This window comes from Ranitomeya variabilis, chromosome 4, assembly GCF_051348905.1.
Source record: "Ranitomeya variabilis isolate aRanVar5 chromosome 4, aRanVar5.hap1, whole genome shotgun sequence".
Taxonomy (NCBI): domain Eukaryota; kingdom Metazoa; phylum Chordata; class Amphibia; order Anura; family Dendrobatidae; genus Ranitomeya; species Ranitomeya variabilis.
Genome location: NC_135235.1, coordinates 90,885,319 through 90,912,909, shown reverse-complemented (window position 1 = coordinate 90,912,909; position 27,591 = coordinate 90,885,319). Strand labels below are relative to the sequence as shown.

Sequence of the window (27,591 nt, the reverse complement as noted above, 5' to 3'; positions counted from 1 at the left end):
ATGCTATACACTATCATCATACAATGTAAAAGACGCACATCTCACTATTCACATTATATGTAAAACTGCATGACACTGTACACATAGATTTTTTTCGTATTACCTCCTAACACCTATGTCCTGCTATGTGTCCCGGTTTATGGGTTGCACCATTGTAGTCACAGTTTAGTTACCTAGTGAATTTATCTATGTACTGTGTTGTACATCTGTTTTAAAAGTAAAATTGATATCAGACTTACAATAAAGGATATTTTGATTATATCCAGGCCTAATATGACTCATTTTTCTCCTGTTTAACATAGTGGGATTGTTGTCTTTATGGCTAGGAATGCAGGAGAACAATCCATCACTCTACATATATATATATATATATATATATATATACTGTATATATATATATATATATATATATATATATATCATAGAGCAGACCATTGTCAGCTGTAGATTTGCTCAGTGATGTGTGTTCTTTGCTCTTTATCTGATTTCCTGATCTTGTTGCCAGACCTTGGATTTGTCTTGACTATTCGTGTGTTATCCCTTTTGCTGTTGATGCTCTCTGACCTCAGGTTCCTGACCCCGGACTTTGTCTCTGACTATCCTTTTCTCTTATCCCCATATCTTGATGTACCCTCCTGGCATTTGACCCCAGACTGTTACTTGACCATGCCTTTGTCTTTCCCCTCTGCCCTACGAGCCATCCTGGTATGTGACCTTGGATCTCCTGGCTACTCTGTCTCACTTACCCATGACTCAGCAGTACACTATTGTTCAGAATTAGCGAATTAGGGGACATTTATGAAAACCTGTGCACTTTAAAGGGGTTGTCACTCTATGTGACTGCAAACTTGGGAATCCTCAAAGCGTGTGCAAGTATGAATCCGCACTGCGAACTGTAAGGATTTTCTGCTGCCGGCGCCAGAAGACGCATGATGATTTGCATGCTTCAAGTCACATTCTGACTAGATGTTTTTGCCTCGCTCAATACACTTGCATTGAGCGAGGCCGCGCACGTCTAGTTGGCACGTGACTGCACATATACGAGTTGCATTCTTGCTGTCACATGCTCCCAGCTCCAGAGAATCCTTACAGCGCGCAATGTGTGCTGTAAGGATTCACAATTCTGCAGTCACATGGAATGACTGCAAACTTGTACCCCATGGACAGACAACCCCGTTAAGCCATTAATAAAAGCTTGCTTGTGCAACACACCAGATTTTTGGAGATATGCATGCCTTAAAATAGATCTGACATATTGCTTTCTATGCATGTACCAAAAAATCATAGGCTGTGGTAGATTTGTTCTATAATTTATGCTATTTTCTGATGTACTATACAGTAAATCTGTCAGGTTGTATGGGGTCTAGCCCCTTCCTCAAAATACTGTGCATGTTTCAAAAAAGTGATATGAGCAGGATGTGACAGTTTAAAAAATTTGCAAATCATGGCATAAATATGTCTTACACTGTAATTTTTTTTTTATCCCAGAAGGTGGCATAAATACTATAAAAAAAGAAACCCAATATGTTAAAGATTTCACACCTTCTTATGATGACTTTAAGATTTCACTTTCCAGGGACTGAAAAATGAAATTGTGTGGATTTCATAAAAATGTCTTAAGTTTTGACTTAAATTTTACTCATATTTACTTTTGAATTATATTTCTTTAACAGGACCATGTCTGGAAGAAGATTAAGAGAAGCTGTGAAAAAGGTATAAAACTGAAATATTACAAAATGATTTCACATACTTAAACTCCGGGGTTGTTTCCGAGCTTGCAGAATCGTTCCCTCTGAGCAGTGGAGAGGAAACCATCTGGATAACAGTCTATATCTTTTTAGTTCAATGAGATCTGTACAAACCCTGTATACAATAAACTTCCTCTGACATTGGCTGTCAGAAGAAAATATTCGATAATTTATCTAGATTTGTGAAAGCGATGTATCAGAAAAGTGATCTTCAGCTCCTGTCAGATTAAATAGAATGATGACTACAAAGTCCTTATCGGATCCATCATGGTTAACCCTTTAACCATCAAAAAATATCTAATAATAGGTTATATCATATTATCATTATAAAAGAATACATTTTACCACTAATCTCTCCAAATCATTTTGTTTCTAGAAAAAGTAGATATTGATCCATGCCCACCCAAAACCCCTATAGTTAATGTTGAGTGCTTCCTCACTCTAGCTCCATAGGAATGTTAGAAAATGTGCTGATGACACGGCTGACTCTTGGGCGTATATATTGCGATCTAGGCTACCACACCCTGGTGCATGGATCAAGCTTGTGAGGCTTCGATCAGTACTTCCCAAAGTCGTGGCAATTAAGCTCCCAGTCCAGCACTAGGCTTAAAAAAAACACAAAAAAAAACCTAATCAAAGCTTCATTAAAAATATATTCTGTAGATGTAAATTTCTCTTGTGATGCGTTTCAAGTCAATCTGACTCTTAGTCATAGATAGATTAGTAGATTTTATTGACGACTAAGATCGACTCGAAACTTGTCAGAAGAGAACTGTATGTCTATGGAATAAATTTTGAATGAAGCTGTGATAAAGATTTTTTGATTTTTTTAAACCTGGTGCTTGATTAGAAGCCTAATTGGCACATCCCCGGGGTATTATTGGAATATGAGCGCTCACCTGTGTAATGTATTACATGCAGAAAGTTGGCAAAATTAATATAAACATGTGAAAAGAGGGGAACTGTTATTATGGGTGGCAACATTTGAAAACTCATTTTAATGGGATTTGTTTCCTTGCAAGAGTTAAGTGTAGTCAGCCATGATAGCTTAGTGCATAGTCTACAGGCTCCTATACATATAGATTACAGTCAGACAAAATTGCTGCTTTTAATGAATTGGGCGACCCTCTAATATATATGGGAGCTCCTATTTCTCCGCTGACTGATGATATTGGGGGACATAAGGATCGGGGAGGTGCGGTTTACAATTTTTTTATACTTTTGCTCTGCAGACACATAAGTGGCTGCCAAATGGGTCTGGAAGTGGCTTTCTCCATTCTCGCTCATGGTTTCCTGTATATAGGTAAATTATAAGAGATCGCTTTTGGCAAAACTTATCTAAGGCTTGTGGTCACATTATGAACAACACAGCGGGAATGTTTAGCCAATGTACTTCTATAGAAAATACCTATTAGACTAAAGAATAATCATAGTTATATAAATAGAATATAAATAAAGTATATTATGCACATTTAACATTTGTTTAATAATACATTACTATTTAAAGGGGTATTCCAGGTTCGCTTTGGTATTTTGCCTGCACAGTGGTGCTCCCAGCCACTTTGCTATGCCGAGAGCTGTAACATGGCATAGTTCCTGTAAAGTGTACAGTGTTGCACATCCCTGCTCAGTGGGTAGACCTCTGTGTTGGAAGGATCGCTGGGGCCGTTGGACCTTCAATTATTAGAACATTTTAGCATATCCTACACATCCTGCAGATACATCATATCATGACTTTCTATCATTGGATATGTTCCTTTGAGATATTTCTTACTTATATATTAGTTTGAACTTATGTTTGTAGGAACTGGATCCATCAGGTGCCAAGGACATCGATGTGGTTGTTTCTGGGTTGAGCAATGTATATACACATTACGTTACAACATTTGAAGAATATGAGGTAATAAAACCCATTATTCTGGTGGGGAGGAGGGGATGAGTCATTTCTGGACCAATCATATATGCTGTCTCAGTCCTGTAAGGGGATGTGCACACGTTGCGGATTTCCTGCGGATCCGCAGTGTTTTTTGTGGTGCAGAAATGCTGCAGATCCGCAAGTGATTTACAGTACAATGTAAGTCAATGGAAAAAAAAAATGCTGTGCTAATGGTGCGGAAAATTCTGTGCGTAAACGCTGCGGATTAAAAGAAGTAGCATGTCACTTCTTTTGTGCCGATCTGCAGCGTTTTTTGAACCCATTCCATTATAGAAATCCGCAGGGGTAAAAAACGCAGCAAATCCGCAAAAAATCCGCACAAAATCCGAGCAAAAAAAGCGTCAAATCCGCACCTGCTTTTTCTGCCAAGAGTTGCAGAATCCGCACCAGAAATCCCTAAGCCAAATCCGCAACGTGTGCACATAGCCTTAGATAGAAAATAAACCGGAATACCTTACATTGGAACTGTGGACTCTTCTTTGTATGATCCAATTATTTGTTCCTCCTGCCTTAGATAAAATCCATTTTTTTTAGTCCAGAATGACCACCCCTTTAGATAAAAAGCCATACATCTCTACATGCTATGCATACGATAAGGATATATTTGCATAGATGGCTGGAGTTGCATAACAATTACGAATTTCTGCTTAAATAAAAAAAGTATTTTTGTATCAAAGCAAAATAGCTGAGGACCTAATAGCAATATAGTAATGTTGTATTATGTTGTCTTCAAGAGAATCTGTCAACAGGTTTTTGCTATTTAATTCGAGAGCAGCATAATGTTGAACAAGAGAGCCTGATTCCAGGATGTGTCCCTTATTAGGCTGTGTTTTTTTTAGATTAACCATATTCTTGCACCACAAGAACTCATGGAATAGCTATTTTCACTATTACTAATAATAAACCTCATTTTCATGAAGACACTAAGATTTGGTCACACTCCTGATTTTAGCATAACTGGAAAGTGTTTTGACTTAACTCATTAACTGCGTTGTCTCTCAATTTTTTAATTAACAAAAACAGCCAATCCAGGTCCGTAAATTTGCTTCCCCCTTGACATCATTGCTTCCATAATCCATAAAAATAAGCCTACTTAGATCAGAATATATACTGAAAGAGACCACCTCATATATAAATGTAGTGAGACACCAGAGGGGATAATACCTTCACACTCATATATATACCGATAAGAAGAAACCAGAAGGAGCAGTTCCCAATATAACAAATTTTATTAAATCTAAAATAGTAATCACATATAGCAAATCTCATATAGGAGTAATTACAAGAGATACAAATCAGGTGGTGAGACCACCCACGACCCGGTGACCGCAGAAATACAAAGACAGAAGCAACAGGACTCTAATATCCAGACCATAAATCAAATAGCATGGAGTGCCATACCACAGATAGTGAGCCTGGGTAGAGACATGGTGCACATGTGCCTGTGAATATACACAAATAAGAACATAGGCCTAAGAGGATAACAGACTGGATGCCCCAAAAGAAATAACTATAATGCCTGAATAATGGAGCCCCAACCCACTATTGCACATGTCCCAATGGCCTTAGATGGCAGCACTAGTCCTAGTAAAATGCATATAATGTGGTGGACACATAATACCTGTAGTCATTGTGGTCACCGTTGGTGTGGTGAAACGCGCGTCGAGGTTCTCAACGCGACGGGACCGTATCTAGACCACAATGACTACAGGTATTATGTGTCCACCACATTATATGCATTTAACTGGGACTAGTGCTGCCATCTAAGGCCATTGGGACATGTGCAATAGTGGGTTGGGGCTCCATTATTCAGGCATTATAGTTATTTCTTTTGGGGCATCCAGTCTGTTATCCTCTTAGGCCTATGTTCTTATTTGTGTATATTCACAGGCACATGTGCACCATGTCTCTACCCAGGCTCACTATCTGTGGTATGGCACTCCATGCTATTTGATTTATGGTCTGGATATTAGAGTCCTGTTGCTTCTGTCTTTGTATTTCTGCGGTCACCGGGTCGTGGGTGGTCTCACCACCTGATTTGTATCTCTTGTAATTACTCCTATATGAGATTTGCTATATGTGATTACTATTTTAGATTTAATAAAATTTGTTATATTGGGAACTGCTCCTTCTGGTTTCTTCTTATCGGTATATACTTAGATCAGAAGTTTACTTTTTTTCTTGTAGGGTATTACATTATGAACTTTGACTGACGTATTGACCAACACTGGGACCACTAGTGAAGAAGCCTCCAATCAGTGTCTAAAATGAGGAATACTTGTTAAAGTCAACTTCTTTGAGGAAGAGCATAAGGGGGAACTGTTTGGATGGCTTGTGGTAGGCTTTAAAGATTCACTTCGTGGCTCCAGACTGTGCCATTAGTTTTATCTTCTCATCAAGTCAACAATCTTATGAGATGGCTGTCATAGAAATAATAGCTTGAGATTTAGGTTTTTTAACATTTAGGAAACCTATAAAGCAAGGAAAAGGTTAGAGACATAATTGCCTATATGTGAACTAAAAGTCAGTTATCTTGCTGCCAAATATAAGACTGTGTGAGTTTCCTGGGACACAGAAATGATCTTAACTGTAAATTTAGTTTTAATTTTAATTGGAAAAATAAATAGGATAAATAAAGAATGTGAGGATTTGTGGTATCACATTTTCCTTATAAAATGTTTCTCTAGAATTTTAAAAAATGATCTGCCTTTGTATAGATTTAGCATTGAAGCTCAACCCCATCCTGTGGAGAAGGGGGCGCTGTTTCTAGAAAAAAATATTTTTTTTCCTAATCCTGCAAAATCCTTTAATTTCTTGTTTTTTGTTTGTGTATTTTTGCATTGTCATCTTCTGCTTCTTCTGCTGAGTAAACTTTGATCAGAACCATAAATGTGGAGTAATATATTTTCTATGTAAATAATTTATCAGTAATTGCCTCTGGAATGCTAATGACCGAATTCACCCCCAACTGATAATTAATGTCAACACACTTGTTTTTCCAATTACAGGCTCAAAGATACGAGGCTGCATCTACTATTTTTGGGCCGCACACTCTTTCTGCTTACATACAGCAGTTCAGTGGTCTGGCGAAAGCAATTGCCGAGGTAATAGAAGTCTGTTTTTCTGCATCAAAATCAGTTTAAACAGTTGAATTTTTTTTTAAGTGAGGCTTTTTCACCAGTTTTTTTTGTCAATAAGAGTTGCACAGATTCACAGTTTCGTATGCATTTACTGAGGAAAGTCAGTAGATTCTGTCAGGACCAAGGTGTGGAATTCCCATCTGAATATTGAACATGTTACCATTGGCTTACTATTACCTTTACAACTTTACAATTTTGTAGAAAACCCAGGAGTGAAGATACAGGAGCTTTTATTCATGTTATTGTAGTGTGGTGCAGGGCGGTAGCTGCAGGAGAGGCACTCGGCTCTTTTTATGCCTTGGTTCGCTACATGAAAGTGTGGGTCCTGACTGGATGTGTGGGCTTGTGCTGTGAGGGCATCATGCCCTTGTAGGCTGCATGTAGCCGGTGGCGTTGACTGGCCAGGGTTATAGGTTCCACAGTTCAACAAAGGAGATGGTCATTCATGCATAGAGTCTTTACTGACTGATAATTTGGCATAGGTTATGTACCAGGGAGAACAGGCACAAAGTCTTATGGTTGTTTCCTCTACGGTATAAAGCATTTTCCCCTCACACAGTATCCTTCCTCTGTAGTTCTACTCCAGGGATTTGCAGGCACACTGTTTCGTCCTACGTCACTACAACCCACTCTGAATGCCACAATCTGGATCAGCGAGTCCTCTCTTCCCTAATACTAGGGGGTGCCCTACCTCACCCTGCTCCTCGGATTACTTCTGATGGTGAAGATGCCGAGGTCACGTACCTGGCTTAGCTCCTGAATCCGCCCTCAGTCTGTACCCTTCCCCCACCCTGAGAAAAGGAGAGTAGTAGTATACCATGTTACACCAAACCAGACTAACCAAACATACAAATATACTCACACATGTAACAGAGGAATGCATCGGGAAATGGAGGATGGGGTTAAACAAAAAGAGAAGAAGAAAGGGAATTGTTACACACTCAAAACCTAGCTTCATTCACAGATAAATCCACCAAATGCCTTCTCCAGTAACAACCTCCAGCAATTCAGCATAAGCTTTCTCTGACAATGAGTGCTAGTCAGGACCCAGGTTATATAGGAGATGGAAGTGGCTAACAATGCACTGCTCCAGGAGCTCTCAACTGAGCCGATTAATTCCTGCTCTGCCAAAAGAAATTTACACCGTTTAATAAGAAAGTCGGTGCAGGAGTAGGAGAAATCAGACGCTGCAGTCTTCTGGCTCCTCTCTGTCGTTGTAAACCCGTAACAACACTATTCACACACAATGCGATTGGTGTCTTCAGGGGCAGGAACTCTGCAACATAGTCTTACATCCTTACATTTGCAATCCAATCAGTGTACATTTATGCTCTCTGGTTGTAATCTTATGATTCTGTTTAGTAACAAAGGAGTGAGAGGTTGAGCAGGTCTAAAGGTACCTTCACACGAAGCGACGCTGCAGCGATAGCGACAACGATGTCGATCGCTGCAGCGTCGCTGTTTGGTCGCTGGAGAGCTGTCACACAGACCGCTCTCCAGCGATCAACTATGCCGAGGTCCCCTGGTAACCAGGGTAAACATCGGGTAACTAAGCGCAGGGCCGCGCTTAGTAACCCGATGTTTACCCTGGTTACCAGCGTAAAATCTAAAAAAAACAAACAGCACATACTTACATTCACGTCCCCCTGCGTCCACTTCCTGACACTGACTGAGCGCCGTACAGTGAGAGCAGAGCGGTGACGTCACCGCTGTGCTGCTTTCACTTTCACTTTGCGGCGCTGAGTCAGAGGAGGAAGCAGACTGCAGGGGACGCAATGTGAGTATGTGCTGTTTGTTTTTTTTACATTTTACGCTAGTAACCAGGGTAAACATCGGGTAACTAAGCGCGGCCCTGCGCTTAGTAACCCGATGTTTACCCTGGTTACCAGTGTAAAATATCGCTGGTATCGTTGCTTTTGCTTTCAAACACAAAGATACACAGCGATCGGACGACCAAATAAAGTTCTGGACTTTATTCAGCGACCAGCGACATCACAGCAGGATCCTGATCGCTGCTGCGTGTCAAACGAAACGATATCGCTAGCGAGGACGCTGCAACGTCACGGATTGCTAGCGATATCGTTATAATGTCGTTTCGTGTGAAGGTACCTTAAGTCTAATCATCCCTGTATCGACACAGACAAATTGTCCCACTTGTGACTTGAATGTTTACTGACATCTGGATTGTTCATAATTTTGGTTTAGTACTGGTGAATATGGGAAGAAATGTCATGTAATGACGTGTGAACGCTGCTTTGGCAGGACCCATCAACAAACGTCGTTATGGTCAGCTTTAGATAATGTGGAGAATATGGTGAATATGGTGGCTCTTACGCAATGATTTACTGTACAGCTCCTGCTTGTTAAATTAATTTGTGTTATTACCTGTATTCATAACCATCTTTATACTGATGCCATCAGATTTACATTTGATTTTTGATTTCTCATTAATTTTAGCTTGTTTCTTTTCTGATTCTGGAATTATGCTACCATACTGTCATCAATAGGTGTTAGCGTATATGTCTCCCAATTTTTGGGCTTGCTCTGTAAGGAGGTATTACTTTATAATGGTAAAAAAGGAATGCTTGGTGTTTTAGCTGATTTGATATTTTATCTTTTTCATCATGCGTGATGATTTTACATACCTGTTGGTGGTGTCTATATACATGCCTGCAGACATTTTTGTCTTTTTCAGCTTTTAGTGAAGATGTCAGATTAGGAAAAATAGAGAGGGAACAGTGATAATATACAGAGAAAGAAATATGAAAAAATCTTGAAGAAAAAAAGATAGTGGTGATTCAATAAGACTGGTGTAGCCCATGCCAGTCTTAATAAAGCGCCCGCTGCAGAATAATGATGAGATGCATTAACGAATCAATAGAGTCTGGTACCCAGTGTGCGCAGTCTTCAGTAATGGAAACAGCCAGGGGCAGGCATACATTTGTGGTGTAAATTATACCACTTTAGTGGCGAAACATGATGAAATTGACAAGTGGACATGAACCCGCCGTGACCACCCATGTTCTGTCCACGCCACACCCATATTGGCATAGCTGCCAGGACTGGTGCGTAAAATCCTGAGTTTCACTAAAATATTGCATCTTATTCAGGTGTCTATGCTAGATTTCAGGCGTCAGCCCCTTAATAAATTGCACCAAGTGGATTAATCTGCTGAGTTTTTCCTGAGAAAGGGGCTTTAGGAAATGCCAGTGGTTTTGTCCCAGTAAGGACATTTTAGCGTTTTTAGTGATTTAGTGAGCACATTTTTTACTCTTTTGGCCACCAACAGGTTGTTTTTTTTTTAGCATTTTTCCCACATTTTTGGGGTTTCTCTTTTACAGAATTTTTTTTCTTTTTAGTTTCATTCAGCAATGAAGAAACTCAAGTGTTTTTTGAGCTTTCCCATCTACTTGTATTGTAAAATACAAAGAGTCTTCACAACAGAAGACCCCTGAAGAGTGGTCTGCTCACTTTTTTTAACCACTTGACGTCTCGGGATACCTGAAGTGGTTAAAAGACACAACATATCAACAGCAAGTTGTTTTTACATGGAAATGCATATGTTCATTCTTTTTAGTGTATAGCATTTTCAGGTGGGTTTTGGACTGAACTCGCCTGAAAAAGACATTGTGTGCAATTACCCTAACGCCAAGTTCACACGTTCAGTATTTGGTGAGTTTTTTTACCTCAGTATTTGTAAGCCAAAACAAGGAGTGGAACAATCAGAGGAAAAGTATAATTGAAACACGTCACCACTTCTGGATTTATCACCCACTCCAGGTCTTGACTTACAAATACTGAGGTAAAATATTGACCAAATACTGAACGTGTGAACATGGCCTTACTACATGGCCTGAGAGGGCTGTACATGACAGGGTACCAAAGGACAACAATGACAGACTACCTATTTCATGCACAACCCCACAGGCCATGTGCTAAATATTAGCGTTGCCTTGAGTTGTCGTTTAAAAATGCCGACAACAGGAATTACATGGTAATTATTCAGTTACTTTCTTTTCTAGGACACAGTCTCAGAACTGCCCAGGGGACCACAGCCTCCATTTTTTAATGAGTCTGATCTTAATAGTTTGTTGCCCTTCATCCCTGTAGACAAGGCTCCTGCCGACAAACTATTTGGAAGTGTGCTGGAGGATGTTGAGCCACACTACTTACCTGTAAGTGAAGCGATTTTTACCTTCATATAAGGCCCCATTCACATTTCCGCTTTTGTCGTACGTATGTTGCCAGTGTTTTCATTTCAACAGTTTGAGAAGATTTCTTACATTGTGTAATATATAAGAGGTGTAGGGTTGGAAGTGCGAGGTTTGGAGACATTCTGTTATGTCCCTTCCTACCATTATCATTAGTGATGAGCGAGTATGATCGTTACTCGAGTTTCTCCGAGCGTGCTCGGGAGGTCTCCAAGTATTTCAGCATGCTTGGAGATTTAGTTTATGTCGACACAGCTGCATGATTTGCGGTTGCTAGACAGCTTGAATACATGTGGGGATTGCCTGGTTGTTAGGCTCTAGAGTCCTGAGGTCCTAGGGGCCTAGTTCACCATGCTGAGTATATTGTATAAACCCTATATGTAAATAAAAAGCACCAAGAAAAAGGCAGAGGCGCTTACCTGCCCAGGCCTCAAAGCAAAAGCACTAACAGGGTGCAGTGGACGCAATTAAAGATGGCGGCTACACAGGTGCAGTAATACCAATGAAACAGCCAGCCTACAATCAGGGATTGGCAGTTTGGTACACCAGTGTACAGAAAGATACAGTCTGTATGCGGCAATGTTCACACACAGGAGATGCAGAGCATCTGGCTCACAGCCTATTACTGACGCCCATACTCTTAGATCAGGCGGGCTGCCCAGTGTTAACTAAAATGCATCCTGTGTGAACAGAGGCCACAGTTTACAGAGCCATCTGGGTCTAACTGCACCCTGAAAAGATATGAAGTGCAAAAAACACATAGCAATATATGTGAGGTATTAGTTGATATTCTGGACAAAATACGGAAGCTCACAACCCCAACCCACTTCACGGGTCCTCACGCTTGTGAGTCCTACTCTAACAACTAAACCAGAAAAGGAGGACGTGAAAATCCTCCAAAAATCTGTAAAAAACACCAAGAAAAAGGCAGGTTGTTACTGTAAGATCATGCTCCCACGTGCAAAAATGTTGCATTTTTTCCCACTGTTTATTTTCTGCATGTAACTACACCAAAACATGCAATAGCAATCTGTTTTGAAATTTTTTTTTTTACAGTGTTTTCCTCTTTTTAAGAGTTTTTAATGTAGCCTTAATAATGTTTTTTTAAGCACAGAAGCACTTGGATTTATGCACTTTTTACATGTATTTATTCCATGGAAGCTTGTATGGAAAAAAGCACCAAAAACACACTGCCAAAAAGAGTTGTTAAAGGAAGTCTGACAGCACAGAATGACTGTTCAAACCAAGCACTTGGTGCACCGTGGTGTGGCCAAATATTTAAGTGCACCTTCCCACCTGCTTGTTTTTCTTCTATCTGCCACTCTCCACCAGTTCTTTGATTGACAGCTCTGGTTTTATGGAGCCAGAGAAGAGTGGAGATAGAGGGATCACCAGTAAGGTACTCATATGTTTGGCCACACCATGGTGCACTAAGTGCCTGTGCTTTGTTTGAACAGTCATTCTGTGCAGACAGAGTCCATTTAAATGCACAATAACCACGAGTTTTCATACCCATTTTGCTTCAATTATTAAAGTCAGAAGATTTTCTGTGCAAAAAAGTGCAACATTAAAAACGCAGATGTAATGCTATGTGGGAACATAGGCTTATGGCTGTTTCCAGAATGTTGCCATTCTTTGACTGAAAACATACATACTGATAATTGTGAAGTTGAAACAAAGCATATTAGGATAAATCAATAACGTGTTTATTTTGTTGAAACCTTTTAAAATGATCCATTACATGTAAAAAACAAACACATGAATCTTGTACGGAAAAGTGCAGTCAGCAGCTTTACAGCACAGTAGCGGCTTCCGGTTACAGAAATATTCTTTCCAAATGTACAAATTTTACATAACGGAAACCCATTTGGCCTATGTCTGGCCATTATGAAATTCTCACATGGCTGAGATATTCGGAAGCTCCTTACATTTTAGTTCCATAAAACCAGACTACCCCATTAAACTCTCTTTTTATGTGATGATACTCACAGGGTGACGTCGCTTCGGTTACATTTGTTGCCGGGAACCCCAGAAGTTCTGTGACTTATATGGTAGGTGGATTCACAATTTTATCATTTTATAAGGATCCCTGGATTTTTATTATACAGCAGCATTGGTTATAGGCTAGAATTGAACGCTTGAATAGCTTTACCACATAGATAATTGTATGGTCACAACATTTTAAAAGAGGCTTTTCTCAGCAAATCTGCGGATTGGATGAGCTCACGACTGCATTCTGATATTACAAGACTACATTTACAGAACAAAATTACTTGATCAACCTTTACAGAATACTTGCAATAAAAATAATATTTTGTTTTTACTTCAAAAATTTTGTGCTGATTAATTTTATTTGAGATTTTTATAGTGGGTCAGAGCTCAGGTTTTCTTATTTGGAGGAGCCCATGGTGGATAGGGGCTTCTTCCATTAGATAGAAATGTCTGTCTTCAGTGTGCTCCTGAGCTCCCTCTAGTGGTGACTGCAGGATACCAGCATTTTATTATTTAAAGGGAACCTGTCATACTTGTTTTCTTGCAATATCTGCTCTATGTATCATGTGCAATGAAGGAAAAATTGTTGTTCCACATTAATGGTGGTCTCAAAGTATACCCTATACCTTCTGTAATCAATAACACTGAAGTACATTTCTGGAGGAGGCGCATTATTTAGATGCATCTAATTTATTAAGTGGTGCGTGCCTTGTTACAACTGTGCTGTATGAGTCCTAATATCAATGCTTTGAGTGGATGCAAAACCATGTTCAAGAAAAACTGTATTTGGAGCAAAACATTTAAACAGTATGTGAAGGAAGCCCCCTGTTCCTCCCACGTCACCAATCCGTGACGTCACTACACAGGCACAGCTCTCCGGCGCCCCCTTTGTCTCTCAGGTCAGTAAGGGAACTGCACCTAGAGCAAATGGCCGCCGGGGAGACTGCCCTGTTACCCACACTGGGTATTCTAGGATTCGCAATCAGAGTAAAAGGATCAGCCCAAAATTAATTTATTATTTAATTGCCTTAAGGGCGCACTAGGTAATTACAAGAAATATGCAATCACAATATATCAAGAGTTACAGTCAGAGTACAATATAACAACAATGATACAAGGCTTAAGGTATAAAGCTGGAGGTCACTTTACCAGGTTAGAGGTCGCTTGTGGAAGCCGGGGGGCGCAGCGTTCCGCAGGTCCAAAACTTTAGTTGCCGAGCAGCCCCCAGAAAGCGTGTGCTTGCCCCCCTCTGGCTGGCATGCCCTGTTTCTTAGCTGGTCATCTTCTGTGTGTCACCCGCTCTCCACATGTTCCAGCTCTTAACCCTGCCGTGTCCCTCCCCCTGTAGCTGGGTGGACTTAGCAATCTCCACCTCTCTGCCTCCCTGCAAGATTTATTCCATTATCTAATAAATGGGATAACTTCTCTCAGGATGATCGGATCAGTACCCGGGCAGTACCAGCGCCTGTGGTTTGTTCTGCCGGTCGTACAGGGATCAAACCTGGACCCATTCGGTCCCTGTGGGAGGCTGATCTCTATATCTCGGGTTTCAGACCTCCCAGGGACACAGGAGTCGCACTATTAGATGCACAATTTCTTTAGGACGAGGGGAATATTTTTTATGAGCCGGTACCTCGGACGATGCGTCCATAATTCACGATTCCATGTTTGAGACGGTTTGACTGGACAGCCATAAGAGATGTGTATCCAGTGGCCACTTGACATGCGTGGTTTAATTAAGCCCCCAGGCATTTCCAAGCCCCCTGCTGGTGTGGCTTCCTCCCTGAGCTTTGAAGTACCTTCTGCAATCTACACTGAGCTCAGCCAATTACCATACTAATAGGCACTATGTTCATTAGAAAAGGTGGGGGCCAGGAGCACTCCTCTCTGCAGACCTGTGACCAGGAGACAAAATGGAGTCACGCCAATCTGTGTTAGTATGCCCGTCCAAGATGGCGGCTGTTCCCTCATCACACCTCCCTGCTTTAGAGGGCGCTAGGGGGCATCACATTCCTGTGTTCCTCCGTGCGCCCTTCCGCACCTTCTCCTTGCCGGGACAACCCATCAGCATTACCATGGTCTCTGCCCCCTCCTCTGTCTCTCTCCAAGGCTGTCTCTGCCTCCTCCTCTGTCTCTCTGAGGCAGTCTCTGCCTCCTCCTCTCTCTGTCTGAGGCTGTCTCTGCCCCCTCCTCTCTCTGTCTGAGGCTGTCTCTGCCCCCTCCTCCTCCTCTCTCTGAGGCTGCCTCTGTCTCCTCCTCCCTCTGTCTGAGGCTGTCTCTGCCTCCTCCTCTCTCTCTGAGGCTGTCCCTGCCCCCTCCTCTCTGTCTCTGAAGCTGTCCCTGCCTCCTCCTCTGTCTCGCCCTGAGGCCGTCTCTGCCTCCTTCTCTCCTTCCCTGAGGCAGTCTCTGCCTCCTCCTCTGTCTCTCTCTGAGGCTGTCTCGGCCTTCTCTCCCTTTCGGAGGCTGTCTCTGCCTCCTCCTCAGTCTCTCCCTGAGGCTGTCTCTGCCTCCTCCACTCTCTCTCTGAGGAAGTCTCTGCCTCCTCCTCTGTCCCTCTCTGAGGCTGTCTCTGCCCCCTCCTCTCTGTCTCTGAAGCTGTCCCTGCCTCCTCCTCTGTCCCTCTCTGAGGCTGTCTCTGCCTCTCCCTCTCTCTTTCTGAGGCTGTCCCTGCCTCCTCCTCTGTCTCTCTCTGCCTCCTTCTCTCTTTCCCTGAGGCTGTCCCTGCCTCCTCCTCTGTCCCTCTCTGAGGCTGTCTCTGCCTCTCCCTCTCTCTTTCTGAGGCTGTCCCTGCCTCCTCCTCTGTCTCTCTCTGAGGCTGTCTCTGCCTCCTCCTCTCTGTCTCTGAGGCTGTCCCTGCCTCCTCCTCTGTCCCTCTCTGAGGCTGTCTCTGCCTCACCATCTCTCTATGAGGCTGTCTCTGCCTCTCCCTCTCTCTCTGAGGCTGTCTCTGCCTCTCCCTCTCTCTTTCTGAGGCTGTCCCTGCCCCCTCCTCTCTCTCTCTCTCTGAGGCTGTCTCTGCCTCCTCCTCTCTGTCTCTGAGGCTGTCCCTGCCTCCTCCTCTGTCCCTCTCTGAGGCTGTCTCTGCCTCCTTCTCTCTTTCCCTGAGGCTGTCCCTGCCTCCTCCTCTGTCCCTCTATGAGGCTGTCTCTGCCTCTCCCTCTCTCTTTCTGAGGCTGTCCCTGCCTCCTCCTCTGTCTCTCTCTGAGGCTGTTTCTGCCTCCTCCTCTCTGTCTCTGAGGCTGTCCCTGCCTCCTCCTCTGTCTCTCTCTGAGGCTGTCTCTGCCTCCTTCTCTCTTTCCCTGAGGCTGTCCCTGCCTCCTCCTCTGTCCCTCTCTGAGGCTGTCTCTGCCTCTCCCTCTCTCTTTCTGAGGCTGTCCCTGCCTCCTCCTCTGTCTCTCTCTGAGGCTGTCTCTGCCTCCTCCTCTCTGTCTCTGAGCGGATAGGGTACCCCTAACTGTCGGTCCCTGGGCTACGCCTCCGGTGAACCCTGCTGGACCGTTACCTGGAACAGCCATCCCTGGTCCCAGACCACCCGCTCGCGGTCTGACTCCCCAGGAGGCTGTGCCGCCTGCTCCTTGAGAGCTTTCAGGCTAGCATCAGCTTCCAACGCTGCCTGAAATCGCTGACTCGATGTGGCGAGAATGGACGACACTGCCACATCCGCTGTCAGCTCCCTGGGATCTGTCTCCTGGCCGCTGTCTGACTCGGCCGCCACTTGGTCAGAGAGGGGGAAGCCTTCGGACCTCTGCAAGGCTCCTTGGGCTCCGGCACTCCCACTCCTGGTGACAGCGGCCACGACCGCTGTGCCCATGGGTAGCGCCTGCTTCCCCCCGGCTCCTGACCAAGTCGCCGGGTCAGGCAGACTTCCCTGCCCTCCTGACATCCCGGGCGTAGGGAACTCCTGCCCTGGGGTCTTACCTGGTGGCTCCTCTCCTGGGACGCCTCCTCCCCCCATGGCCTGTTCCTCTTCCTGCAGGGGCCCTAGGCTCAGCAGGCTGGATTCACTTAGGGGCCCTACACTGCCCATAGCAGCCCCTCCCTCCACCTCTGAGCTCTCCCCTACAGTCTCCTCACCTGTCCTCCCTGTGAGCCCTGTCATGTTCTCAATGGCAAGAGAACATAGCATCAGCATATATAGGAACTAGCTCTTGGAAGATGGGAACTGAGCTGACCATGAACTAAACCTAACACACAACTAGCAGTGGCCGGGTAGCATGCCTACGTTGATTCTAGATGCCCAGCACCAGCCGGAGGACTAAATAATGCTAGCAGAGGAAAATATTAGTCCTAGCTCACCTCTAGAGAAATACCCCAAAAGGAGACAGAGGCCCCCCACATGTATTGGCGGTGAATTAAGATGAAATAACAAACGTAGTATGAAAATAGGTTTAGCAAATTTGAGGTCCACTTACTACATAGCAGAAGACAGAAAGGACACTTTCATGGTCAGCTGAAAACCCTATCAAAACACCATCCAGGAATTACTTTAAAACTCTGGCATTAACTCATAACACCAGAGTGGCAATTCCTGTTCACAAGAGCTTTCCAGACACAGTAACGAAACTACAGCTGTGAACTGGAACAAAAATGCAAAAACAAACATGGACAAGAGTCCAACTTATCTAGTAGTTGTCTAGGAGCAGGAACAAGCACAGAGAGGCTTCTGATAACATTGTTGACCGGCAAGCAACTAACAGAGCAGCAAGGTTATATAGCGACTCCCACATCTTGATGGGAACAGGTGAACAGAGAAGATGAAAACACCAGTTCAATTCCACCAGTAGCCACCGGGGGAGCCCAGAATCCAAATTCACAACAGTACCCCCCCCTCAAGGAGGGAGCACCGAACCCTCACCAGAACCACCAGGGCGATCAGGATGGGCCCTATGAAAGGCACGAACCAGATCAGAGGCATGAACATCAGATGCATTCACCCAAGAATTATCCTCCTGGCCGTATCCCTTCCACTTGACCAGATACTGGAGTCTCCGTCTGGAAACACGAGAGTCTAAGATTTTCTCCACAACGTACTCCAACTCACCCTCAACCAACACTGGAGCAGGAGGCTCAACGGAAGGGACAACCGGTACCTCATACCTGCGCAATAATGACCGATGAAAAACGTTATGAATAGAGAAGGATGCAGGGAGGTCCAAACGGAAGGAAACAGGGTTAAGAATCTCCAATATCTTATACGGGCCGATGAACCGAGGCTTAAACTTAGGAGAAGAGACCCTCATAGGGACAAAACGAGAAGACAACCACACCAAATCCCCAACACAAAGCCGAGGACCAACACGACGGTGGCGGTTGGCAAAAAGCTGAGTCTTCTCCTGGGACAACCTCAAATTGTCCACCACCTGCCCCCAGATCTGATGCAATCTCTCCACCACAGCATCCACTCCAGGACAATCCGAAGATTCCACCTGACCAGAGGAAAATCGAGGATGAAACCCCGAATTACAGAAAAACGGGGACACCAAAGTGGCAGAGCTGGCCCGATTATTGAGAGCGAACTCCGCCAATGGCAAAAAAGCAACCCAATCATCCTGGTCAGCAGACACAAAACACCTCAGATATGTCTCCAGGGTCTGATTAGTCCGCTCGGTCTGGCCATTCGTCTGAGGATGGAAAGCGGACGAAAAAGATAAATCTATGCCCATCCTAGCACAGAATGCCCGCCAAAATCTAGACACGAATTGGGTCCCTCTGTCAGAAATGATATTCTCAGGAATACCATGCAAACGAACAACATTTTGAAAAAACAGAGGAACCAACTCGGAAGAAGAAGGCAACTTGGGCAGAGGAACCAAATGGACCATCTTAGAGAAACGGTCACACACCACCCAGATGACAGACATCTTCTGAGAAACAGGCAGATCTGAAATAAAATCCATCGAGATGTGCGTCCAAGGTCTCTTAGGAATGGGCAAGGGCAACAATAATCCACTAGCCCGAGAGCAACAAGGCTTGGCCCGAGCACAAACGTCACAAGACTGCACAAAGCCTCGCACATCTCGTGACAGGGAAGGCCACCAGAAGGACCTTGCCACCAAATCCCTGGTACCAAAAATGCCAGGATGACCTGCCAACGCAGAAGAATGAACCTCAGAGATGACTCTACTGGTCCAATCATCAGGAACAAACAGTTTATCAGGTGGGCAACGATCCGGTCTATCCGCCTGAAACTCCTGCAAGGCCCGCCGCAGGTCTGGAGAAACGGCTGACAATACCACTCCATCCTTAAGGATACCTGTGGGCTCAGAGTTACCAGGCGAGTCAGGCTCAAAACTCCTAGAAAGGGCATCCGCCTTAACATTCTTAGAACCCGGTAGGTATGACACCACAAAATTAAACCGAGAGAAAAATAATGACCAGCGCGCCTGTCTAGGATTCAGGCGCCTGGCGGTCTCAAGATAAATCAAGTTTTTGTGGTCAGTCAATACCACCACCTGATGTCTGGCCCCCTCAAGCCAATGACGCCACTCCTCAAAAGCCCACTTCATGGCCAAAAGCTCCCGATTCCCAACATCATAATTCCGCTCAGCGGGCGAAAATTTACGGGAAAAGAAGGCACAAGGCCTCATCACGGAGCAGTCAGAACTTTTCTGCGACAACACTGCCCCAGCTCCGATCTCAGAAGCGTCGACCTCAACCTGAAAAGGTAGAGCAACATCAGGCTGACGCAACACAGGGGCAGAGGAAAAACGGCGCTTAAGCTCCCGAAAGGCCTCCACAGCGTCAGGGGACCAATCAGCAACATCAGCACCCTTCTTAGTCAAATCGGTCAATGGCTTAGCAATATCCGAAAAACCAGCAATAAATCGACGATAAAAGTTAGCAAAGCCCAAAAATTTCTGAAGACTCTTAAGAGAAGAGGGCTGCGTCCAATCACAAATAGCTTGAACCTTGACAGGATCCATTTCAATGGAAGAGGGAGAAAAAATATATCCCAAAAAGGAAATCCTCTGTACCCCAAAAACACACTTAGAACCCTTCACACACAAAGAATTAGACCGCAAAACCTGGAAAACCCTCCTGACTTGCTGGACATGAGAGTCCCAGTCATCCGAAAAAATCAGAATATCATCCAGATACACAATCATAAATTTATCCAAATAATCGCGAAAAATATCATGCATAAAGGACTGGAAAACTGACGGAGCATTTGAAAGACCAAAAGGCATCACTAAATACTCAAAGTGGCCCTCGGGCGTATTAAATGCGGTTTTCCACTCATCCCCCTGCCTGATTCGCACCAAATTATACGCCCCACGAAGGTCAATCTTAGAGAACCACTTGGCCCCCTTTATGCGAGCAAACAAATCAGTCAGCAACGGCAATGGGTATTGATATTTTACAGTGATTTTATTCAAAAGCCGATAATCGATACATGGTCTCAAAGAGCCGTCTTTTTTTGACACAAAGAAAAAACCGGCTCCTAAGGGAGATGACGATGGACGAATATGTCCCTTTTCCAAGGACTCCTTTATATATTCTCGCATAGCAGCATGTTCAGGCACAGACAGATTAAATAAACGACCCTTTGGGCATTTACTACCCGGGATTAAATCTATGGCACAATCGCACTCTCGGTGCGGAGGTAATGAACCAAGCTTGGATTCTTCAAAGACGTCACGATAGTCAGACAGGAACTCAGGAATTTCAGAGGGAATAGATGATGAAATGGAAACCACAGGTACATCCCCATGAGCCCCCTTACATCCCCAGCTCAACACAGACATAGCTCTCCAGTCGAGGACTGGGTTGTGAGATTGCAGCCAAGGCAATCCTAGCACCAAATCATCATGTAGATTATACAGCACCAGAAAGCGAATAATCTCCTGGTGATCCGGATTAATACGCATAGTTACTTGTGTCCAGTATTGTGGTTTATTATTAGCCAATGGGGTGGAGTCAATCCCCTTCAGAGGAATAAGAGTCTCCAAAGGCTCTAAATCATACCCACAGCGTTTGGCAAAGGACCAATCCATAAGACTCAAAGCGGCGCCAGAGTCGACATAGGCGTCCGTGGTAATAGATGACAAAGAGCAAATCAAGGTCACAGATAGAATAAACTTAGACGGTAAGGTGCAAATGGAAACAGATTTATCAAGCTTTTTAGTGCGCTTAGAGCATGCTGATATAACATGAGTAGAATCACCACAATAGAAACACAACCCATTTTTCCGTCTAAAATTCTGCCGCTCGCTTCGGGACAGAATTCTATCACACTGCATACTCTCTGGCGACTTCTCAGTGGACACCGCCAGATGGTGCACTGGTTTGCGCTCCCGCAAACGCCTATCGATCTGAATAGCCATTGTCATGGACTCATTCAGACCCGCAGGCACAGGGAACCCCACCATAACATCCTTAATGGCATCAGAGAGACCCTCTCTGAAAGTCGCTGCCAGGGCGCACTCATTCCACTGAGTAAGCACAGACCATTTACGGAATCTTTGACAGTAAATTTCCGCTTCATCTTGCCCCTGAGATAGGGACATCAAAGTTTTTTCTGCCTGAAGCTCCAAATGAGGTTCGTCATAAAGCAACCCCAAGGCCAGAAAAAACGCATCCACATTGAGCAACACAGGATCCCCTGGTGTCAATGAAAAAGCCCAGTCTTGAGGGTCGCCCCGGAGCAAGGAAATCACAATCCTGACCTGCTGTGCAGGGTCTCCGGCAGAGCGAAATTTCAGGGACAAAAATAATTTGCAATTATTTCGAAAATTCTGAAACCCAGATCTATTCCCCGAGAAAAATTCCGGCCAAGGAATTCTCGGCTCAGATACAGGTGCATGAAAAACAAAGTCTTGCAAATTTTGTACCTTCGTGGCGAGATTATTCAAACCTGCAGTTACACTCTGAAGATCCATTACAAACAGGTGGACACAGAGCCATACAAGGGTTAAGAGGAGGTAAGAAGCAGCTAGACAGCAATTAAGGGCTAGGCAGCAAAACTCTGAGGGAAAAAAAAAAAAAAAAAATTCCCTTAAACACTTCTTTTTCTCCTGCTTCAGCCCAACCAATTAACACTTTGTGGGCCGGTCAAACTGTCATGTTCTCAATGGCAAGAGAACATAGCATCAGCATATATAGGAACTAGCTCTTGGAAGATGGGAACTGAGCTGACCATGAACTAAACCTAACACACAACTAGCAGTGGCCGGGTAGCATGCCTACGTTGATTCTAGATGCCCAGCACCAGCCGGAGGACTAAATAATGCTAGCAGAGGAAAATATTAGTCCTAGCTCACCTCTAGAGAAATACCCCAAAAGGAGACAGAGGCCCCCCACATGTATTGGCGGTGAATTAAGATGAAATAACAAACGTAGTATGAAAATAGGTTTAGCAAATTTGAGGTCCACTTACTACATAGCAGAAGACAGAAAGGACACTTTCATGGTCAGCTGAAAACCCTATCAAAACACCATCCAGGAATTACTTTAAAACTCTGGCATTAACTCATAACACCAGAGTGGCAATTCCTGTTCACAAGAGCTTTCCAGACACAGTAACGAAACTACAGCTGTGAACTGGAACAAAAATGCAAAAACAAACATGGACAAGAGTCCAACTTATCTAGTAGTTGTCTAGGAGCAGGAACAAGCACAGAGAGTAGTGTTGAGCGATACCGTCCGATACTTGAAAGTATCGGTATCGGAAAGTATCGGCCGATACCGTCACAGTATCGGAATCCAATCCGATACCGATACCCGATACCAATACAAGTCAATGGGACTCATGTATCGGACGGTATCCCTGATGGTTCCCAGGGTCTGAAGGAGAGGAAACTCTCCTTCAGGCCCTGGGAACCATATAAATGTGTAAAAGAAAGAATTAAAATAAAAAATATCGCTATACTCACCTGTCCGACGCAGCCGGGACTTCAGCGAGGGAACCGGCAGCGTTGTTTGTTTAAAAATCGCGCTATTACTTGGTTACGTGAATTCCCGGCTTGTGATTGGTCAGGTCGGCCATGTTGCCGGGACGCGGACCAATCACAGCAAGCCGTGACGAAATTACGTCACGGCTTGCTGTGATTGGTCCGCGTCCCGGCAATATGGCCGCCCTGACCAATCACAAGCCGGGACGTCACGGGAGGCTGGACACGCGCTCATTTTAAAATGGGCGCGTGTCCAGCCTCCCGTGACGTCACGGCTTGTGATTGGTTGCGCCGCGATCAACCAATCACAAGCCGGGAGGCTGGACGCGCTCATTTTGAAATGGGCGCGTGTCCAGCCTCCCGTGACGTCACGGCTTGTGATTGGTTGCGCCGCGATCAACCAATCACAAGCCGGGAGGCTGGACGCGCTCATTTTGAAATGGGCGCGTGTCCAGCCTCCCGGCTTGTGATTGGTTGACCGCGACGCAACCAATCACAAGCCGTGACGTCACGGGAGGCTGGACACGCGCCCTTTTTAAAATGAGCGCGTTTCCAGCCTCCCGTGACGTCACGGCTTGTGATTGGTTAATGGCGGCCATGTTGCCGGGACGCGGACCAATCACAGCAAGCCGTGACGTATTTTCGTCACGGCTTGCTGTGATTGGTCCGCGGCCCGGCAACATGGCCGCCCTGACCAATCACAAGCCGGGACTTCGCGTAACCATGTAAAAGCGGGAATTTTAAACAAACAACGCTGCCGGTTCCTGCGCTGAGGTCCCGGCTGCGTCGGACAGGTGAGTATAGCGATATTTTTTATTTTAATTCTCTCTTTTACACATTTTAACATTAATGTTGTTCCGATACCCGATACCCGATACCACAAGAGTATCGGAATCCCGGTATCGGAATTCCGATACAGCAAGTATCGGCCGATACCCGATACTTGCAGCATCGGAATGCTCAACACTAACAGAGAGGCTTCTGATAACATTGTTGACCGGCAAGCAACTAACAGAGCAGCAAGGTTATATAGCGACTCCCACATCTTGATGGGAACAGGTGAACAGAGAAGATGAAAACACCAGTTCAATTCCACCAGTAGCCACCGGGGGAGCCCAGAATCCAAATTCACAACAGAGCCCTGTGTGTGTGGTGTCAGTGTATGGATTACCCTCAGGTTTCAATCCCTCCTCCACTGTTGGAGGCACATTCAACACATCAACATTCACAGTAGAGTCATGACATTCTTGGGGAGCCGAACTTGGGGGTTCAGTGGCCACATACTGAGACACTATCCGCCCCAAATCGGTCCCAAGTAATACATTGGCAGGAATATTTGACGTTACTCCCACCTCCCGCACTCCCCTCCCGGCGCCCCAGTCCAAAAACACCTTTGCGACAGGCAGCGCCGGTTCCACGCCTCCAATTCCGGAGACGGAAAGGGTTCTCCCCGGCACCAAGTCTTGAGGGGACACCACCTCAGGACGTACCAGGGTTCGTTCAGCGCCTGTGTCCCGCAGTCCCATGACCGCTGAGCGGCCGATAGTGACGGGTTGGTAATTGTCCAGGGACCTCCCACCACCCCCTCCCACACATAAAACAGTGGACGGTTCCAGGGACAGGGATGGGGCCTTAAGACGCTGGGGACATGCAGACTTGAAGTGTCCCAGCTGGTTGCAGTGATGACAACGTCTGGGTTCTGCACCTGGCCTGGAGAGGGCAGCAGGGGGGTACACCCCTTGCACTCTGGGGGCTGGGGAAACAGGGGCAGGATTGGGCTTACCCCCTCTCCAGGTGCAGCTGGCAGGCTTCTTCGGCTCAGGCGCCCTGTTATTGGCATACTCATCTGCCAGGGCGGCTGTAGCAGAAGCCCCCTTCGGTTTCCGGTCACGAAGGAACTGCTGAAGGTCCTCTGAGCAGTTCCACAAGAACTGCTCCGTGACGAACAGTTCCTGGACCTCCTGGCGGGTGGTGAGCGCTAGACCCGAGGTCCAGTGCTCTGCAGCTCTCAGCAACGCCCGCATGTGGTCGGTCCAGGTGTCCTTTGGGCCCCGCTGCAGGCTCCGGAACTTCTTGCGGTAGGACTCCGGGGTGAGGTTGTAGTGTTGGATCAGGGCCCGTTTGATGCTGCTGTAGTCCTGCTCCGCCCCGGCAGGTAAGTCCCCCAAAACTTCCAGGGACTTACCCCTCAAACGGGGATCAGGTATCTTGCCCAGTGAGCCGGGGCCAGATGGTGTTGAAGGCAGGTCCTTTCAAAGGCCAGCAAGAAGGAATCCAGGTCTCCATCCTTCTCAAGCAGAGGGAAGTCCTCGGCCCGGACTTTGGAAACCCTGGACTCTGGTGGTGCTGGGGCGTCCAGCGGGAGCCCGTATTGAGCCATCTCCAGTCGGTGCTGGCGCTCCGCTGCTCTCTCTGCCGCTGCTTGCTCCGCTGCCCGCTCTGCAGCTTTCTCTGCCCGCTCCGCAGCTTTCTCTGCCCGCTCCGCTGCCTCACGGCGTTCTGCACGCTCGGCCTCCGCTGCCTTCTCTGCAGCTGCCATGAGTCTCATATAGGCGTCTTCATTACCCGCCTCGAGACGTGCCACTGCCGCTGCAACAAGGGCCTCTGATGTGGACAGGCTGGGGCGGGTAGGTGGTGGGTAGTCCCTTGCCGGACTAAGCACAGGTGGCTGGCTCCTTGGGGAGTCTGGGCTGAGCTCCCCCTCGCCTTGAACAGTAAAGTCCACCACCACCTCCTCATCGACCATAGCACTGGCCTGCGCCCTCACTGCACTCCTGGTGCCCTCTGCCATCTTTGGAACCTCTGGTTACTGACACAGCTGTAACCCTGACCTTGCACACAACTGATTATATTTACACTCTGACCGTCTAGTGCTGGGCTGACCTTAAGACCCCAGCAGCGAAAGTTACCACTGGTAGTCTTTAGTGTCTGGGAGTAGGGGTCCCACGCACACTATTACTCTGATCCCACGTACGCTGCCACCACTGTGAAGGAAGCCCCCTGTTCCTCCCACGTCACCAATCCGTGACGTCACTACACAGGCACAGCTCTCCGGCGCCCCCTTTGTCTCTCAGGTCAGTAAGGGAACTGCACCTAGAGCAAATGGCCGCCGGGGAGACTGCCCTGTTACCCACACTGGGTATTCTAGGATTCGCAATCAGAGTAAAAGGATCAGCCCAAAATTAATTTATTATTTAATTGCCTTAAGGGCGCACTAGGTAATTACAAGAAATATACAATCACAATATATCAAGAGTTACAGTCAGAGTACAATATAACAACAATGATACAAGGCTTAAGGTATAAAGCTGGAGGTCACTTTACCAGGTTAGAGGTCGCTTGTGGAAGCCGGGGGGCGCAGCGTTCCGCAGGTCCAAAACTTTAGTTGCCGGGCAGCCCCCAGAAAGCGTGTGCTTGCCCCCCTCTGGCTGGCATGCCCTGTTTCTTAGCTGGTCATCTTCTGTGTGTCACCCACTCTCCACATGTTCCAGCTCTTAACCCTGCCGTGTCCCTCCCCCTGTAGCTGGGTGGACTTAGCAATCTCCACCCCTCTGCCTCCCTGCAAGATTTATTCCATTATCTAATAAATGGGATAACTTCTCTCAGGATGATCGGATCAGTACCCGGGCAGTACCAGCGCCTGTGGTTTGTTCTGCCGGTCGTACAGGGATCAAACCTGGACCCATTCGGTCCCTGTGGGAGGCTGATCTCTATATCTCGGGTTTCAGACCTCCCAGGGACACAGGAGTCGCGCTATTAGATGCACAATTTCTTTAGGACGAGGGGAATATTTTTTATGAGCCGGTACCTCGGACGATGCGTCCATAATTCACGATTCCATGTTTGAGATGGTTTGACTGGACAGCCATAAGAGATGTGTATCCAGTGGCCACTTGACATGCGTGGTTTAATTAAGCCCCCAGGCATTTCCAAGCCCCCTGCTGGTGTGGCTTCCTCCCTGAGCTTTGAAGTACCTTCTGCAATCTACACTGAGCTCAGCCAATTACCATACTAATAGGCACTATGTTCATTAGAAAAGGTGGGGGCCAGGAGCACTCCTCTCTGCAGACCTGTGACCAGGAGACAAAATGGAGTCACGCCAATCTGTGTTAGTATGCCCGTCCAAGATGGCGGCTGTTCCCTCATCACACAGTAACTAAACTTTTCCTTTAATCTGACCCCTTCAAAACTTTTGACGTATATTTACTTTGAAGGCAGGCTCCGATGCTGAGCCCACAACTTTCACCACATTTGATGGCCGACTGCTGGAAGTGTGTCACAAATCCCGTCACGTGATCGTGGGGTGCCGGTGGGTCATCATGACAGCTGGGGGTCTTTAGAAGACCCCTGTGCCTGTCATTGTGAATCTCCTGTGAACGCCATCTCGTGGATATTTCTCTTCCTTCTCCTTTTTAACACACCTAGAAATCCATAGGACCCATAGATTCGCAATGCCGATTTTGATGCGACGGATCAAAATCAGACATGTCTCTGTGAAAAAAATCATGGATATGGACAATCATAGCCTATCCCAATTACAAGTGCTGACCATGAAAACCAGGGCTAGCACTCGGACAAGAAAATATGATATCTGAATGAGGCCTAAGGGTGAGGAGCAGAGCGGCTCAGACAGGGAAAGTCCTGTACACACACTCTTTTACTATAGTGTGTTGC

General features: G+C 45.7%; 1 protein-coding gene across 1 annotated transcript in view; it reads left to right on the top strand.

The window, feature by feature from the left end:
• The window catches only part of ASAH2 (N-acylsphingosine amidohydrolase 2), a 128,946-nt gene that overhangs the window by 87,148 nt on the left and 14,207 nt on the right, over positions 1–27,591 (top strand). Inside the window, exons 15-19 of the mRNA XM_077258881.1 lie at positions 1,674–1,713; positions 3,553–3,648; positions 6,693–6,788; positions 10,847–10,999; positions 13,027–13,086. Of these exons, the coding sequence (XP_077114996.1) occupies positions 1,674–1,713; positions 3,553–3,648; positions 6,693–6,788; positions 10,847–10,999; positions 13,027–13,086 (445 nt within the window). The remainder of the gene's footprint in view (positions 1–1,673; positions 1,714–3,552; positions 3,649–6,692; positions 6,789–10,846; positions 11,000–13,026; positions 13,087–27,591) is intronic.